This window comes from Elephas maximus, chromosome 16 (genome assembly GCF_024166365.1).
Source record: "Elephas maximus indicus isolate mEleMax1 chromosome 16, mEleMax1 primary haplotype, whole genome shotgun sequence".
Taxonomy (NCBI): Eukaryota; Metazoa; Chordata; class Mammalia; order Proboscidea; family Elephantidae; genus Elephas; species Elephas maximus.
In genome coordinates this window covers 21,035,372-21,054,902 of record NC_064834.1, presented here as the reverse complement: position 1 = coordinate 21,054,902, position 19,531 = coordinate 21,035,372, and the positions used below count along the sequence as shown (strand labels likewise).

The 19,531-nt window shown below is 40.3% G+C and overlaps 1 protein-coding gene across 4 annotated transcripts in view; it reads right to left on the bottom strand.

Annotated features, from left to right (window-relative positions):
- Nucleotides 1–19,531, bottom strand: part of CTNNA3 (catenin alpha 3) — a 1,852,175-nt gene that overhangs the window by 904,223 nt on the left and 928,421 nt on the right. For all 4 annotated transcript variants that reach the window (XM_049856013.1, XM_049856014.1, XM_049856011.1 and 1 more), the window contains one exon: nucleotides 2,559–2,639. In XM_049856013.1, the coding sequence (XP_049711970.1) occupies nucleotides 2,559–2,639 (81 nt within the window). The remainder of the gene's footprint in view (nucleotides 1–2,558; nucleotides 2,640–19,531) is intronic.

The window sequence follows — 19,531 nt, the reverse complement described above, 5'->3', positions numbered from 1 at the left end:
CAACTTTGAAAATCAGGCATTAATAAGGCCTAGTGGATTCTACTTCTTCTTTGAGCCCTGAACTGTTATATAAGAAATCCAGGCTGCTCTACAGGAGAGAGAAGTCATGGATGCGTCCTAAAATATTAGCAATCACATGGATAGAAGGGACAGAGAGGAGCACTGAGGTCCCACACACCCAGCCCAGAGCCTAGACCAGTATCCATCTGACTGCCACTACCTGGAGACCACAAGCGAAAATGGTACAGAAACAGGCCTGCCAACCCCCATCTCCCTCAGCTATCCCCCAGCTAACCCATGTGACTGTAAGGCATGATAAAATCATTGCTGTTGTTTGGTGTGGTTTGTTAAGCAGTAATAAAAAAATAGATAACCAAAATAATACAGATGTTGAGTTCTAAAACCGGATGAAATTTGCATACCTCCTACAAAAAGTTTCCTATAAGCTAGAAACATATCCTTACTATTCAGAAAGGCATTAATAATGCAATTTCTGTATCTCACTGATGGTACTGAGGTGGAAATATACAAGGAGAGTTGCCAGTTAAAATATAGGACCCCACGTTAAATTGGGAGCCCTTGTGGCACAGTAGTTAAGAGCTCAGCTGCTAACCAAAAGGTCAGCAGTTCAAAACCACCAGTTGCTCTTTGGAAACCCTATGAGACAATTCTACTGTGTCCTGTAGTGTCACTAGGAGTTGGAATCAACTTGACAGTAATGTTTTTTGTTTTTGTTTTAGGCTTTTAAGATAAATTTTAATTTCTAATAAGTAACTCTTTTTTTTAATAATTTTTATTGTGCTTTAAGTGAAAGTTTACAAATCAAGTCAGTCTGTCATAAATAACTCTTTTTAATATAAGTATTTTTATTTGCCAAAACTGACAAATCTATGCACAAGGGATTTCTTTTTCTTTACATTCTTTCAGAAAATAATGACGCCAAAAGTTTTGGAGGCATAAATGTGGGTTATCTCTTTCTGTATAACTTTGTTGAGGGCAATATAGAGGGATAAAATGGCAATAAAAGACACAATTGCTAAGACTTCATAGAAACATCTTCTCTGAGTCCTGAGAGGAGCTGTTAGGGTAGAAATCCCAAAGAAGATCAAAGAATAGAAGTCATGCTATGAAAAGGGACAAAGGCACTAAGGGCAAGAGTCTCTGGGCCCTGGTGTACGTTCTGACTAGGTGCCCCATTCCTCCTAAGGCTGGTTTCTTCACCACACCAGTCTGATTTCTCAGCTGCATTGTAAGATGGGTTGTGTTAGATCCCTTCCAGCCCTCACATTCCATGATTCTAAGTACTGATAAGTGCCGATAGTGGAAATAGAATTCACATTAAAGCTGTAAAGTGGAGAAATTAGGATTTTCCCAGCCTTGAAAATCGTGTTTCTACACAGCTAATATTAACTGGCTGAGGATCCTTATTTATTCAATTTCCAAAACTACTCTGAATTAAAGGATTGCTCACCCCGTTTTACTCAATCTTTCCATTAAACTACGATAATCTATTGCATTAAAAGCTTATGGTTAAAAAGCCTTTTGCTCCTCTTTTATTGGTTAATGGTGACTAAGTTAAACTTTCACATGAGAAAATATTCTGGTTATTAAATAGTGGAATGGAATGGAAAGCAAAGGTCTTGGAAAACAGCCTCCATGTTTCTGGGAAAAAATTGTTCGTGATAGAATTGTTTAGTAAAATGCTTTCTAGTCCTATAGTTCTGATGACCTAAGGTGAAAAAGTAGCCTCAAATTAAACTGAAACTAATGTTGAAGCATCCTGAAAGAAATCAGAAAAAAAAAAAATTAGTAGGGTCTCTGCATTAATAGCTTTGCTGTAAGCATTTGGATGATAAATTCAGGGTTTTTTTAATTGCTGGAAAAATCTATATAACACACTTGTCAGTTCAACAATTTTCATGTGTACAGTTTAGGGACAACAATTACATCAATGATGAATAAATTCAGTTTGCAATTTAATAAAATTAACTTACCAACATTCCCTAGAAACCCACTATATACCAGGCACTGACAGACATTTCATTAATCCCCTGAGACCTATTGTGTATTATTAATCCCACTTTATAGGTAAAAAACAGACTCAGAGAGAGGAACTCTCTGCCTAAGACCACACAGCTGATGAATGGCAGAGCTGGATTTGAATGTAATCCACCTGACGTTAAGCTCCAAACTCTTTCGTCTCCTCTGCCACAAAAATGTCTGAGGTCTGTAAATGTGCGAAGTAGGTATTTGTTTTTGTTTTGTGTTGCGGTATAAATTAACTAAGACAGGTCATAAACAAGAAATAAATATTCCAAAACCAAAAAAAGCCACTGCCATCGAGTCGATTCCTACTCATAGCGACCCCATAGGACAGAGTAGAACTGCCCCATAGAGTTGCCAAGGAGCACCTGGCAGATTCAAACTGCCGACCTTTTGGTTAGCAGCCGTAGCACTTAACCACTACGCCACCAGGGTTTCCATAAATATTCCAGCAACCGATAAAAGGGGGATTTTGCTACTTATGTTTCTATCTCCATGTCTCTCTTTTCCTTTACCTGTCTGCGAAGGTCTCTTGTCTTCTTGCACATGTTGTCTATGGCGATATTCAGGGTATTACTCCTTTCCTTTTTTCCAGCCTGCAAGAGAGGAAAAATAAATGACATAAGCAATGGTATCAAATTGCTCTTCATCACTTAGCAATTTGCTTTCTAAATTTCCTGAAAATAACAGCTTGAACACTCAAGAACAGGTTGCAAAACTGCTATGATATTGCACATGAATCAGGAGCACTTCACGTTAAGACTAAGTAGAATGGTGAATAAACCTCACATTAGTTTCTCCTTTAAGGCTCCTGTAAGATTTCTGATACAGGGTTGGGTGGTATTTAGTGTGGCCGCAGGCAGAACATTATCCACCATGATGAAACTCTGATCTTCGTTCTTAAGTTGACTCTTCACCTACTAAGCAAGCAATTAGCTTAAAAGCATTAGATGCCCGATTTGTCAACTTCCGTGGGAGTTTCTGAAGTCATTTTCATGGTGTATTGTGTAAGTTATGCAGAGCCATATTGGAGTTTTGCTAAACACTAAATAAAATATGCAGTGCAAATTCATACAATTTGCAAAAGTTGACCACAATTTTAGCTGACAATATTCCAAGAACAAACTGTTTCAAATAAGAACTGGATGCTGTTTTTGGCTCTTTAAGATAGTTGTACAACACCTTTTCATTCCTGGAGCAGAACAATTCTGTTACATCCTTAACCTAAATCTTTAGGCTATTAAGCCACAGAGAGGGTCACCTTGGTGGGTATTTTCTACATATGATTTTTGTGGGAGACAACTAAATTGGATCTAATCATATGCTTTTTTCAGTGTGTCTAGTATAAAAGAGATTGGAAAAAATCATTATGTGATTCACCTCTAGCAAAACTGCTGCTACTTAAATTAATACACTGAAAAGAGGTCTTGAGAGAAGACCTTGAAAATCAGGAAGGCAACTTTAAACAGCTGATAACTGGAAGAGTTTACAGCATGGGTTCCGTGGCAAAGGACACTGTGGAAAATCATAGACCATTAGGCAGCACTATCAGACACTACCCCAGTGACTAAACTCATACGTAAATCCATAGTTTCAAGTGGAAAGACTCCTTAATGAGAAGTTCAAAACCATTCATATTCTGTCCTAACCTACCATGTTAGTCTTAACTTCTGGCACACCTTCTCAAATACTATCCTTTACAGTAATATAAGGATGTTTTCCTATACTTTTGTGTGTCTTCTCACAAGCTCTTACATGGACTGTACCTTCAACTTCAGCAAGCATCTCCCCAAAACCTACCTGTTAAAACCCTATCTGCTCCTATGGCTTTTCTAGCAATCCTGCTCAAAAATAAAATCTCACCCCTCCTTGTACCAATAGCATTTTGAATTCCCCAACTCAGTTCATTTCTGTACATGTTTCATCGCCTTTACTGTTAGAATCTTTTTTTTTTATTAACTTTTTTTAAGCTTCAAGTGAACGTTTACAAATCCAATCAGTCTGTGACATATAAGTTTACATACATCTTACTCCGTACTCCCGCTTGCTCTCCCCCTATTGAGTCAGCCCTTTCAGTCTCTCCTTTCGTGACGATTTTGCCAGCTTCCCACTCTCTCTATCCTCCCATCCCCCCTCCAGACAAGAGATGCCAACACAATCTCAAGTGTCCACCTGATATAATTAGCTCACTCTTCATCAGCATCTCTCTCCCACCCACTGACCAGTCCGTTTCATGTCTGATGAGTTGTCTTCGGGGATGGGTCCTGTCCTGTACCAACAGAAGGTCTGGGGACCATGGCCGCCGGGATTCCTCTAGTCTCAGTCAGACCATTAAGTATGGTATTTTTATGAGAATTTGGGGTCTGCATCCCACTGATCTCCTGTTCCCTCAGGAGTTCTCTGTTGTGCTCCCTGTCAGGGCAGTCATCGATTGTAGCTGGGCACCAACTAGTTCTTCTGGTCTCAGGATGATGTAGGTCTCTGGTTCATGTGGCCCTTTCTGTCTCTTGGGCTCTTAGTTGTCGTGTGACCTTGGTGTTCTTCATTTTCCTTTGCTCCAGGTGGGTTGAGACCAATTGATGCATCTTAGATGGCCGCTTGTTAGCATTTAAGACCCCAGACGCCACGTTTCAAAGTGGGATGCAGAATGTTTTCATAATAGAATTATTTTGCCAATTGTACTGTTAGAGTCGATGCTGGCAAATATATCTTAAATTTCATTCAGCTTCCTATAGTGACCAGCATAGAATATATTGAATAGAGTTGGCTAGTTTATAAATGAACAATTTGATTAAAAACATACAAAAACACGTTTTTATTAGGGACCTAAGATCCTGGCTGCTAACCAAAAAGTCGTCAGTTTGAATCCACCAGCTGCTCCTTGGATACTCTATGGGGCAATTCTACCCTGAACTATAGGGTTGCTATAAGTCAGAATCGACTCAACAGCAGTAGGTTTTACTATGTGCCAGGAAGGTTTCATACTAGATTCTGGACAAGATTTTAGCACCTAGCTAACTGAAAGACTGAAGGTTTGAGCCCACCCATAGGTACCTCAGAAGAAAAGTCTGGCAATCTACTTCCAAAAAATCAGCCATTAAAAACCCTATGGAGCACAGTTCTACTCTGACACACATGGAGAAGCCCTCAAGGCACAGCTAAAGGTCTTTATTAGTGGAGGGTGCTGGTCCCTCAGTAAGATCAAGAGTTCCTCAGTAAGATCAAGAGTTCCTCAGTAGCAGTTACTGCTATTTAGAGTTGGAAAAATCAGCATAATTTGAGACCATTCTATTCACTGCAGGATGTTTATCATCTTTAGACCTGTGTCTACTAAATGCCAATACCAGACACAGTGACTGTGACAGCCAAAAATTGACCCCACACATTCCCTGATGCCTCTAGGAGGGGATAGTATAGAATCACTAAACTCCTTACCACATTGAAAGTGAGTTTGGAATGTATGTATGACGGAGATTGTGCCTAATGAAGGAATAGGAGAAAAGGAAGGGTAGAGATAGGAGAGACTGAAGTTAGACAATTTCAACGAGTACAAATAAAACTCTGGATGTCAGAGCAATAGAAGCAACGGTGGCAATAACCAAAAAGAAAGTTGTGGCTACCTCGGACAGCTCCAACTGAGGCTTCTTCCTGCTAAAACCAAAACCAACCTAGTTTCCAGTGAGATGATTCCAACTCACATTAACCCCATGTGTTTCAGAACAGAATGGCGATCCATAGTGTTTTCAATGGCTGTGATCTTTTAGAAGTCCAGGTCTTTCTTCCAAGGTGCCTCTGGGTGAATTCAAACCACCAACCTTTTGGTTAGTAGCTGGGTGCTTAAATGTTTGCACCACCCAGAGACTCCTATTCTCCATGCTACCAATGAAAAATTGTGAAAAGTTAATTTGGGGCTATATAAAATAATGGCATTAATAGCTACACTACAGGCTATAAGATAGCTTCTAGTTTTATCTAAAGAACCTAGCCCTATTCTCCAGTTTCATACAGTGTCAGCTCTTGCTTCTATCTCTTCCCACTTCTCCAAGAAAGCAGAGATAGTCAAAAGGGGGCATGAATGGGGCAGAAAGACAATGCATACACACTCAGGAATACTATGGAAGACTGCTGTTGTATTGGCCACAAAAACTCACTAGCTTCTGTGGAGTGATTCATCAGAACAACTAAAAGATGTCAGCCTTCTCAGAGCTAGCAGCAGTGGCAAACAAAACTTTAATAAAGGGTGACAAGAGGTGACAGCATGAAACAATTCAATAAGGACTAGAAAGATGGTTTTCTAATTTATACACAGAACTTAACCTCAGTTTAAAATGTTTCAATGGGTCAAAGACATTTTGTTCTCTAGGCAATAATAAACAGTTCCTGTCATTACAGGAAATATAAAGTTCTCCTTTCCCTTCCTTTCCCCACCCCCTACCTTTCTTCTTTCTATTGCATCCTTGCTCTATTTATCCAGATTTATTTGGCTTCACTCAAGCCATTTTCTGCCTCTTTATTCATATTGCATGGTATAAAAATAAATAAAGCAAGGAGAAATAGTCCTGCCTGGCTTAAAAGACCCCACTCCTTCTGTTTTCGAAGCCTTAACAAATCACTTAGCAACGAGCTAGGGCTAAAGGTGAATGCTGTGTGCTGAGGGAAGGGACAGAAAAGGAAGGATACCAAAACACAGCCACAGATAACAGTCAGAACCTGACTACCTCCCAAGTGCTCAAGAGAGGGAATGCTTCTTAAAGCTTTGGCAGAAGGCGTCATTAAGTCCAGACAGCCCCACTAATGGAAAAGGGACCACTTACAGTGGAACACAAGGGAGGCAAACACTGACAAAACACGGCAGGGATGAGTACTGCATTGACAAAAAAAAAAAAAAAAAAAACTATCACCTTCTTCATCAGGAAACAAATTGCCAGGAAAGATTTTATTGAAAAGAACAGTTCTGAGCATGAAATTCTTTCAATGTAATTTCATCAAAATAATTATTTCATGTTGTTAATATTGCCCCAGTGTGATCCAGGCGTATGACTCTATGATCTGATTTGGAAGACGTTCCATGCAATCTGTCCTACCATTGCTCCCATATAACTAACCACAGTTAATTACATGCTCTCTTGAGGATCCATTAAACCTGACCACACATTTGGAAGAAACCTCCTTATAAACAAAATCTCCTTGAGTTATCCTAACTGTAGCATTCTGTATGGTTCTCTTGGGGCTCTGCTTGGGGGAACTTTCTAACACTGTGTTGTCCAATACAGTGGCCACTAGTCACATGTGGCTATTTTAATTAAAATTAAATAACATTTAAAATCAAGTTCCTTCAGTTTCTTTTGTTCCTCGGATCCTCAGTTTTAAGTATTCAGTAGCCACATGTGCCTAGTGGCAATCATATTAGACAGCACAGAAAGAACATTTACATCATTGCAGAAAGTTATATCAAATAACACTATTCTAAAACACGTTGTTGTTGCTGTTGCTAGGTGCCATCAAGTTGGTTCCAACTCATAGTGACCCTAGGAACAACAGAATAAAACACTGCCTGGTCCTGTGCCATCCTCACAATTGTTGCCATGCTTGACTCCATTGTTGCAGCCACTGTGTCAATCCATCTCATTGAGGGTCTTCCTCTTTTTCGCTGACCCTCTACTTTACCAAGCATGATGTCCTGCTCCTGCTCCTGATAAGCATGTCCAAAGTATATAAGACGCAGTCTCACCATCTTTGCTTCTTCCAAGACAGATCTGTTCGTTCTTTTGGCACTCCTTGGTATACTCAAAATTCTTCACCAACACCACAATTCAAAGGCATTGATTCTTCTTCAGTCTTCCTTGTTCATCGTCCAGCTTTTGCATGCATATGAGGTGATCGAAAACACCATGGCTTGGGTCAGGTGCACCTTAGTCCTCAAGGCAACATCCTTGCTTTTCAACTTTTCAAAGAGGTCTCTTGCAACCGATTTGCCCTGTGCAATACATCTTTTTATTTCTTGACTGCTGCTTCCATAGGTGCTGATTGTGGATCTAAGCAAAATGAAATCCTTGACAACTTCGATCTTTTCTCCATTTATCATGATGTTGCTTATTGGTCCAGTTGTGAATATTTTTGTTTTCTTTATGTTGAGGTGTAATCCACACTGAAGGCTGTGGTCTTTGATCTTCATCAGTGTTTCAAGTCCTCTTCATTTCGGCAAGCAAGGTTGTTTCATCTGCATAAAGCAGGTTGCTAATGAGTTTTCCTCCAGTCCTGATGCCCTGTCCTTCTTCATATAGTCCAGCATCTCAGATTATTTGCTCAGCATACAGATTGAATAGGTGTGGTGAAAGGATACAACCCTGATGCATACCTTTCCTGATTTTAAAACATCAAGTAGCCCCTTGTTCTGTTCAAATGACTGCCTCTTGATCCATGTACAGATTCCTCATGAGGACAATTAAGTGTTCTGGAATTCCCATTCTCTGCAATACTATCCATAATTTGGTAAGGTCCACATGGTCAAATGTCTTAGCATAGTAAATAAAGCACAGGCAAACATCTTTCTGGTATTCTCTCCTTTCAACCAGGATCCAAATATATAATATGTGCCTACTTTAACGTAAGTTACTTTTTAGATGAAAGAAAATAAAATAGTGAGCAAGAAACAAATAAGCAAACAAAAAATTCCAACTCTCAAAGTGCTTATTGTCTAGTAGAGAAAAAGTATTTAGTAACTAGTAAAAAAAAAGTGTAAGGAGAGACCAGATCCTGAGTGTCTTTGCCACACTAAGAAATGAGGTTGATTGGAGAAGCAACTGGGAGTCATTGAAATTAAGCAGGTGAGTGACACAATCTTACCAGTATTTCAAATACATCAAACTGCCTGAAGTCTACACAATTAATTTGAAAGGTTAAGAACAGGGACATGTAGATGAGTTAGATTGTCAAAGCAATAGTCCACGAGAGAAATGAGCAGCATTTAAACTAACACAACTACAGCTGGAATGAAGCAAAGAGGACAGATGTGAGGACTCTATAGAATAAACTGAGTCGTATGATGACAGGTGAGTATTGGGGGGTGGGAGTAACAGGAAAAAAAAAAAAAAGACCTAGGCTGTTGTCCAAGTTTTCGGCAGTGATAATTGCCTGGATGATGGTGCTGTGAACTGAAATGGTCACTTCAAGTGGAAACCAGGTCAAAGTGAGGATGACGATTTCTGTTTCAGAACTAGTGAAGAACTTCTGGGGACAGCATGTCATTGGCATTTGTACCATAGTTAGTTGCTTACCTGCAAGTGACTCTATGACTAGACTGTGTGGTCCCTGGGGCAGAGAAAACTCTTACACATATGTTGTCCCTCATAGCATCTATCATAGTGCTTTGCACATGGTACCTCAAAAAGCATTAGTTGAATAAATAGAGAAAAGGAAGACTGGATAATGGTAATGTTGGGAAAATCCCATAATATTTTTGACCCTTAATTTCCACACCCCCCCAAAAACAAGGGTTGGCTCAAAATTGTTGCTACATTCCTTTCTAACTTTAAAATTCTATGGAAGGGCCCTGTTCCTTAAAAAGAAGAATTATAGAATAATGTGTTATTTTTATTGTACAACTGCTTGCATAAAACCAAAACCAAACATGTTGCCATTGAGTCGACCCTGAAAATGTGTCAGAAGCACACATGTATAATGCAAACTTGCACTGGTACAATTAAAAGGAGGTATTTGAACGAGGAAGGCCAAGATGCTGATTCCAAAAAACTATGAGGCTTCAAATATTAAGAAAACCCATTGCCATCAAGTCAATTCTGACTCATAGCGGCCCCATAGAACAGAGCAGAACTGCCCCAAAGGGCTTCCAAGAAGCAGCTGGTGGATTTGAACTGCCCACCATTTGGTTAGCAGCACTGGCTTTTAAACCACTGCAACACCAGGGCCCTCAGATACTAAGGGATAAGGTTTAAATCAAATAAATACTTATCTAAATCATAGTCAAATGAAAACGTTATCAGTACAGAGGGGAGCCCGATGCAGAATTTAAACGGCAAGAAAATGTTTTCGTTGTTATGTCATTGTTTTTGTTTGTTAAATGTGTGCCATTGTCATCAGCCTTTTAAAATGACACATTTCACATTTAGTGAGAAATCTTTATTTCATGGTAAAGACGAAAGATGATGCCCTTAAACTTAATTCTTCTCTGCAGAAATGGCTTTAAAAATACTTTATGCTTAACACACAGCAGAGGCAAAGATTCTAGTCCAAGTTTTTCAGGCATAAAAGACATACAAATAGATAAGCATAAAAAAATGAAATCTCTACTTCTAGAAAGCCACTATACTGAATGGAATATTTGGACAACACCCTGATAGGGCACGATTAAAAATCTTTCCGAACCATGATCTGCAATATAAAACTAAAGCAAATGAAAAATTAACTCTGAGATTTGAAATGAAGCTTTTAAAAATAACTTTATAAGCACAGAATGACTTGGCTATGGAGGGAAAAAAAAATCAGCAAAATGCTAAAGAGTGCAACTGCTTAGAACTATTTTGTTTTGTTTGGAAAAGTAAGATGCTATGCCCAGGTAACTGCTGGTTGAAGTGGGGCTTTTAGTTGGCATTTATCAAATGCCTACGATGTGCAAAGTATTTGAATAGGTACTTTACATGTGTTTTCTCAGATGATATTCATGATAACTTTTAAAATTTTGCATATGAAGTCACTGAAACTTAATAATTTTAAATATCTTGCCCCAAGAGGACATACATTAAGTGGCAGGGTGAGGTCGAGCTGAGTCTAGTCACAGGCTTCACCCACAATACTGCAACAAATTGAACGTATCATAACTTAAACCAAAATTCATACTTATACTGTGTAAAACATGTAAATGTATTTCTAAACATGATAATGAGCAGAATAGCACAGAAGTCTAGAGCCAGATAAAACTGTTTGAATCTGGGCTCCATCGCTTGATCATTATATGCCCTTAGACAACTTACTTTGTCTCTCAAGGTTTTAGTTTCCTTATCTATCAAAACGGAGATAGTATAGCACCTATATTACAGGGTTGGAGCCCTGGTGGCGAAGTGGTTAAGAGCTCAGGCTGCTAACCAAAAGGTCAGCAGTTTGAATCCACCAGCTGCTCCTTGGAAACCCTATGGGGCAGTTGTTCTCTGTCCTATAAGGTCACTATGAGTTGGAATCAACTCCACGGCATACAACAATGATGACATGTTACCGGGGTTAGCAGGAACCCTGATGGCACAGCGGGAAAAGCGCTCAGCTGCTAATCAAATGGTCGGTGGTTTGAACCCACCAGCCACTCCACTGGAGAAAGATGCAGCAGTCTGCTTCTGTAAAGATTTACAGTCTTGGAAAGCCTATGGAGCAGTTCTACTCTGTCTTATAGGGTCACTGGGTTTTTATCATTAGTGTCCCCATTGTTAGCGACACTTGCATTTCCTGAACTACATCAGCTGTTTGATTTCTCTCTGCTTTTCCAAACCCTGATCGCTTAGCCTGGAATGCTCTCATCTCATCTCATCCAACAGGAAAATTCTTAACTCATAATTTGTGGCTCAGCTCGAGTGCCTAGTCCTCTATGTCACCTTTTCTGACTCTACTCAACCCCACATTAAAAAACTAAAACAAAAAAGAAACAAAAAAAAAGCCTCTCATTAGTCTTTCTACTAATCTCTTTACACATTTCAGTTATAACGCCTGTGAAATGTTTTGCCATCTTTCACTGACACTGGGTCTTATCTTTTAAATTGCCAACTCTCAGCTCTATAATGTTGTATCTACCATAGTACCTGGCACTTAATGAATGGCTGTGAATAAAATGAAGAAATGAAGGCATGGCTCACCATGCTTTTATTAATAGTAAATAATATTCAGACTGTTTTTAGCAATACAATTCACGTCTATATTTTTTTAATTAACTTTTATTAAGCTTCAAGTGAACATTTACAAATCCAATCAGTCTGTCACATGTAAGTTTACATACATCTTACTCCCTTCTCCCACTTGCTCTCCCCCTATTGAGTCAGCCCTTTCAGTCTCTCATTTTGTGCCAATTTTGCCATCTTCCCTCTCTCTCTATCTTCCCATCCCCCCTCCAGTCAAGAGTTGCCAACACACTCTCCAGTGTCCACCTGATTTAATTAGCTCACTCTTCATCAGCATCTCTCTCCCCCCCGCTGACCAGTCCCTTTCATGTCTGATGATTTGTCTTCGGGGATGGCTTCTGTCCTGTGCCAACAGAAGGTCTGGGGAGCATTGCCGCCGGGATTCCTCTAGTCGCAGTCAGACCATTAAGTATGGTCTCTTTATGAGAATTTGGGGTCTGCATCCCACTGATCTCCTGCTCCCTCAGGAGTTCTCTGTTGTGCTCCCTGACAGGGCAGTCATCGATTGTGGCCGGGCACCAACTAGTTCTTCTGGTCTCAGGATGATGTAGGTCTCTGGTTCATGTGGCCCTTTCTGTCTCTTGGGTTCTTAGTTGTCGTGCGACCTTGGTGTTCTTCATTTTCCTTTGATCCAGGTGGGTTGAGACCAATTGATGCATCTTAGATGGCCGCTTGTTAGCATTTAGGACCCCAGACGCCACATTTCAAAGTGGGATGCAGAATATTTTCATAATAGAATTATTTTGCCAATTGACTTAGAAGTCCCCTCAAACCATGTTCCCCAGACCCCCGCCCCTGCTCCGCTGACCTTTGAAGCATTCATTTTATCCTGGAAACCTCTTTGCTTTTAGTCCAGTCCAATTGGGCTGACCTTCCTTGTATTGAGTGCTGTCTTTCCCTTCACCCAAAGCAGTTCTTATCTACTGATTGATCAATAAAAAACCCTCTCCCTCCCTCCCTCCCCCCTTTGTAACCACAAAAGTATGCGCTCTTCTCAGTTTTTTCTATTTCTCAAGATCTTATAATAGTGGTCTTATACAATATTTGTCCCTTTGCCTCTGACTCATTTCGTTCAGCATAATGCCTTCCAGATTCCTCCATGTTATGAAATGTTTCAGAGATTCGTCACTGTTCTTTATCGATGTGTAGTATTCCATTGTGTGAATATACCACAATTTATTTACCCATTCATCCATTGACGGACACCTTGGTTGCTTCCAGCTTTTTGCTATTGTAAACAGAGCTGCAATAAACATGGGTGTGCATATATCTGTTTGTGTGAAGGCTCTTGTATCTCTAGGGTATATTCCGAGGAGTGGGATTTCTGGGTTGTATGGTAGTTCTATTTCTAACTGTTTAAGATAACGCCAGATGGATTTCCAAAGTGGTTGTACCATTTTACATTCCCACCAGCAGTGTATGAGTTCCAATCTCTCCGCAGCCTCTCCAACATTTATTATTTTGTGTTTTTTGGATTAATGGCAGCCTTGTTGGAGTGAGATGGAATCTCATCATAGTTTTAATTTGCATTTCTCTAATGGCTAATGATCAGGAGCATTTTCTCATGTATCTGTTGGCTGCCTGAATCTCTTCTTTAGTGAAATGTGTGTTCATATCCTTTGCCCACTTCTTGATTGGGTTGTTTGTCTTTAGTGGTTGAGTTTTGACAGAATCACGTAGATTTTAGAGATCAGGCGCTGGTCTGAGATGTCATAGCTGAAAATTCTTTCCCAGTCTGTAGGTGGTCTTTTTACTCTTTTGGTGAAGTCTTTAGATGAGCATAGGTGTTTGATTTTTAGGAGCTTCCAGTTATCTGGTTTCTCTTCATCATTTTTGGTAATGTTTTGTATTCTGTTTACGCCCTGTATTAGGGCTCCTAGGGTTGTCCCTATTTTTTCTTCCATGATCTTTATTGTTTTAGTCTTTATGTTTAGGTCTTTGATCCAATTGGAGTTAGTTTTTGTGCATGGTGTGAGGTATGGGTCCTGTTTCATTTTTTCGCAAATGGATATCCAGTTATGCCAGCACCACTTGTTAAAAAGACTGTCATTTCCCCAATTGACTGACACTGGTCCTTTGTCAAATATCAGCTGCTCATACATGGATGGATTTATATCTGGATTCTCAATTCTGTTCCATTGGTCTGTGTGCCTGTTGTACCAGTACCAGGCTGTTTTGACTACCGTAGCTGTATAATAGGTTCTGAAATCAGGTAGAGTGAGGCTTCCCACTTTCTTCTTCTTTTTCAGTAGTGCTTTGCTTATCCAGGGCTTCTTTCCCTTCCATATGAAATTGGTGATTTGTTTCTCTACCCCCTTAAAATATGACATTGGAATTTGGATCGGAAGTGCGTTATATGTATAGATGGCTTTTGGTAGAATAGACATTTTTACTATGTTAAGTCTTCCTATCCATGAGCAGGGTATGTTTTTCCACTTAAGTATGTCCTTCTGAATTTCTTGTAGTAGAGCTTTGTAGTTTTCTTTGTATAGGTCTTTTACATCCTTGGTAAGATTTATTCCTAAGTATTTTATCTTCTTGGGGGCTACTGTGAATGGTATTGATTTGGTTATTTCCTCTTCGGTGTTCTTTTTGTTGATGTAGAGGAATCCAAGTGAATTTTGTATGTTTATTTTATGATCTGAGACTCTGCCAAACTCTTCTATTAGTTTCAGTAGTTTTCTGGAGGATTCCTTAGGGTTTTCTGTGTATACGATCATGTCATCTGCAAATAGTGATAGCTTTACTTCCTCCTTACCAATCTGGATACCCTTTATTTCTTTGTCTAGCCGAAATGCCCTGGCTAGGACTTCAAGTACGATGTTGAATAAGAGCGGTGAGAAAGGGCATCCTTGTCTGGTTCCCGTTCTCAAGGGAAATGCTTTCAGGTTCTCTCCATTTAGAGTGATATTGGCTGTTGGCTTTGCATAGATGCCCTTTATTATGTTGAGGAATTTTACTTCAATTCCTATTTTGGTAAGAGTTTTTATCATAAATGGGTGTTGAACTTTGTCAAATGCCTTTTCTGCATCTATTGATAAGATCATGTGGTTTTTATCTTTTGTTTTATTTATGTAATGGATTACATTAATGGTTTTTCTGATATTAAACCAGCCTTGCATACCTGGTATAAATCCCACTTGATCAGGGTGAATTAGTTTTTTGATGTGTTGTTGGATTCTATTGGCTAGAATTTTGTTGAAGATTTTTGCATCTATGTTCATGAGGGATATAGGTCTATAATTTTCTTTTTTTGTAATGTCTTTACCTGGTTTTGGTATCAGGGAGATGGTAGCTTCATAGAATGAGTTGGGTAGTATTCCGTCTTTTTCTATGCTTTGAAATACCTTCAGTAGTAGTGGTGTTAAGTCTTCTCTGAAGGTTTGGTAGAACTCTGCAGTGAAGCCGTCCGGGCCAGGACTTTTTTTTTGTTGGAAGTTTTTTGATTACCGTTTCAATCTCTTTTTTTGTTATGGGTCTATTTAGTTGTTCTACTTCTGAATGTGTTAGTTTAGGTAGGTAGTGTTTTTCCAAGAATTTATCCATTTCTTCTAGGTTTTCAAATTTGTTAGAGTACAATTTTTCGTAGTAATCTGAAATGATTCTTTTAATTTCATTTGGCTCTGTTGTGATGTGGTCCGTCTCGTTTCTTATTCGGGTTATTTGTTTCCTTTCCTGTATTTCTTTAGTCAGTCTAGCCAATGGTTTATCAATTTTGTTAATTTTTTCAAAGAACCAGCTTTTGGCTTTGTTAATTCTTTCAATTGTTTTTCTGTTCTCTAATTCATTTAGTTCAGCTCTAATTTTTATTATTTGTTTTCTTCTGGTGCCTGATGGATTCTTTTGTTGCTCACTTTCTATTTGTTCAAGTTGTCGGGACAGTTCTCTGATTTTGTCTCTTTCTTCTTTTTGTATGTGTGCATTTATCGATATAAATTGGCCTCTGAGCACTGCTTTTGCTGTGTCCCAGAGGTTTTGATAGGAAGTATTTTCATTCTCGTTGCTTTCTAAGAATTTCCTTATTCCCTCCTTGATGTCTTCTATAACCCAGTCTTTTTTCAGGAGGGTATTGTTCATTTTCCAAGTATTTGATTTCTTTTCCCTAGTTTTTCTGTTATTGATTTCTAGTTTCATTGCCTTGTGGTCTGAGAAGATGCTTTGTAATATTTCGATGTTTTGGACTCTGCAAAGATTTGTTTTATGACCTAATATGTGGTCTATTCTAGAGAATGTTCCATGTGTACTAGAAAAAAAAGTATATTTTGCAGCAGTTGGGTGGAGAGTTCTGTATAAGTCAATGAGGTCAAGTTGGTTGATTGTTGTAAGTATGTCTTCCGTGTCTCTATTGAGCTTCTTACTGGATGTCCTGTCCTTCTCCAAAAGTGGTGTGTTGAACTCTCCTACTATAAATGTGGAGGTGTCTATCTCACTTTTCAATTCTGTTAAAATTTGATTTATGTATCTTGCAGCCCTGTCATTGGGTGCATAAATATTTAATATGGTTATGTCTTCCTGATCAATTGTCCCTTTTATCATTATATAGTATCCTTCTTTATCCTTTGTGGCGGATTTAAGTCTAAAGTCTATTTTGTCAGAAATTAATATTGCTACTCCTCTTCCTTTTTGCTTATTGTTTGCTTGATATATTTTTTTCCATCCTTTGAGTTTTAGTTTGTTTGTGTCTCTAAGTCTAAGGTGTGTCTCTTGTAGGCAGCATATAGATGGATCGTGTTTCTTTATCCAGTCCGTGACTCTCTGTCTCTTTATTGGTGCATTTAGTCCATTTACATTCAGCGTAATTATAGATAAATAAGTTTGTAGTGCTGTCATTTTGATGCCTTTTCATGTGTGTTGTTGGCCATTTCATTTTTCCACATACTTTTTTGTGCTGAGACGTTTTTCTTAGTAGATTGTGAGATCCTCATTTTCATAATGTTTAACTTTATGTTAGTTGAGTCGTTACGTTTTTCTTGGCTTTTTTCTTGAGTTACGGAGTTGATATTCCTTTTTGTGGTTACCTTATTATTTACCCCTATTTTTCTAAGTAAAAACCTAACTTGTATCCTTCTATATCGCCTTGTATCACTCTCCATCTGGCAGTTCAATGCCTCCTATATTTAGTCCCTCTTTTTGATTATTGTGATCTTTTATCTATTGATTTCCATGATTCCCTGTTATGTGTATTATTTTGTTTATTTATTTATTTTTTAGAATTAATCTTAATTTGTTTGTTTTTGTGCTTTCCCTATTTGAGTGGATATCAGGACGTTCTGTTTTGTGACGTTGTATTGTGCTGGTACCTGATATTATTGGTCATCTGACCAAACAATCTGCTGTAGCATTTCTTGTAGCCTTGGTTTGGTTTTTGTAAATTCTCTAAACTTGTGTTTATCTGTAAATATCTTAATTTCACCTTCATATTTCAGAGAGAGTTTTGCTGGATATATGATCCTTGGTTGGCAGTTTTTCTCGTTCAGTGCTCTGTATACGTCGTCCCATTCCCTTCTTGCCTGCATGGTTTCTGCTGAGTAGTCTGAACTTATTCTTATTGATTCTGCCTTGAAGGAAACCTTTCTTTTCTCCCTGGCTGCTTTTAAAATTTTCTCTTTATCTTTGGTTTTGGCCAGTTTGATGATAATATGTCTTGGTGTTTTTCTTTTTGGATCAATCTTAAATGGGGTTCAATGAGCATCTTGCATAGATATCTTTTCGTCTTTCATGATGTCAGGGAAGTTTTGTGTCAGGAGTTCTTCAACTATTTTCTCTGTGTTTTCTGTCCACCCTCCCTGTTCTGGGACTCCATTCACTTGCAAGTTATCCTTCTTGATAGAGTCCCACAAGATTCTTAGGGTTTCTTCATTTTTTTAAATTCTTTTATCTGATTTTTTTTCAGCTATGTTGGTGTTGATTCCCTGGTCCTCCAGATGTCCCAGTCTACACTCTAATTGCTCGAGTCTGCTCCTCTCACTTCCTATTGCGTTGTCTAATTCTGTAATTTTATTGTTAATCTTTTGGATTTCTACATGCTGTCTCTCTATGGATTCTTGCAACTTATTAATTTTTCCACTATGTTCTTGAATAATCTTTTTGAGTTCTTCAACAGTTTTATCAGTGTGTTCCTTGGCTTTTTCTGCAGTTAGCCTAATTTCATTTGTGATGTCTTGAAGCATTCTGTAAATTAGTTTTTTATATTCTGTATCTGATAATTCCAGGATTGTATCTTCATTTGGGAAAGATTTTGATTCTTTTGTTTGGGGGGTTGGAGAAGCTGTCATGGTCTGCTTCTTTATGTGGTTTGATATGGACTGCTGTCTCCGAGCCATCACTGGGAAACTAGTTTTTCCAGAAAATCCGCTAAAAAAAAAATGCAGTCAGATCCCTGTCAGAGTTCTCTCTCTGGCTCAGGCTATTCGGATGTTAATGGAGCCGCCTGGGGAGGGTGGAGAAGGGATCAGAGAGCTAGGAGTGTAGCACCTCAGAATATAGCCAGAGTTGTTTGTCTTACTTGGAATGACTCTTATATCTGAGATTTCCACGGGGCATGTCACCTATATGTACTGGCTGTGTGGAGATTGCCCCCCGGGTGGTCTGGCCCGCTGGCGTCACGGTCAGATCCTCCGCTGTCAGCCCCACCCCCAAGGTTAAGGTTCCCCTACTGGGACGGTGCACTCCCGACTCCAAAATCAGTCACTGCCTCCCGGCGACTCCCTGTCCTGCCAGCCACGTCGCGTGCCCCTCCCGCGAACCGGGTGGGCTCCCCCCCCCGGGGTCAGCTCAGGAGAGCGGAGCAGCTCCCCAGGCCTGAGCCGCGACTGCTCCTCCCAGCTGGGACGCCACTCTCCCCGCTCCAAGACCAGCCACTGCCTCCCGGGGACTTCTTCCACCGGCTGCACCACCACGCCGCCCGCGCGAACCAGCTGGGCCCGCTCGAACTGGTTGGGACCACCCCGGGGTCAATTCAGGGCGATGGAGCTGCCCCCCGCGCTCACGCCCTGCCCGCGCCCGCCAACATCCGGGCGGGACAGCTCCCCTGCTGGGACGCTGCTCTTCCCGCTCCAAGACCGGTCACTGCCTCCCATGGACTTCTCCCTCCGGCGCGCCACGCTGCTTGTGCCAAGTGGGTGGGCTCTGCCCACGCGAACGGCTGGGCCCCCCCCCGGGGTCAATTCAGGGGAATGTAGCTGGTCCCCGCACTCCCGCCACACCCACTCCCCGCCAAAATCCCGGCGGGACGGCTCCCCGGCTGGGACTCTGCTCTCCCCGCTCCAAGACCTGTCACTGCCTCACAGGGACTTATCCCACCGGCTGTGCTGCCACGCCGCCGGCACTAACCGGCTGGGCTCCCTCCCGGGGTGAGTTCGGGGGCTAGGGCTGGGCCCCTTGTCTGTGCCGTCTGCCCCCCTGGGCTCTGCCCCAACTCGGGCTCCAAAGGTCACCTGACTGATACGCTAGCTCCTGGCTCTGAAAACAATCGCTGTCTCCCCATATTTGTTCGTTCTCCGTCTCTAAATCTGTGTTCGTTGTTCAGAGTTCGTAGATTGTTATGTATGTGATCGATTCACTTGTTTTTCCGAGTCTTTGTTGCAAGA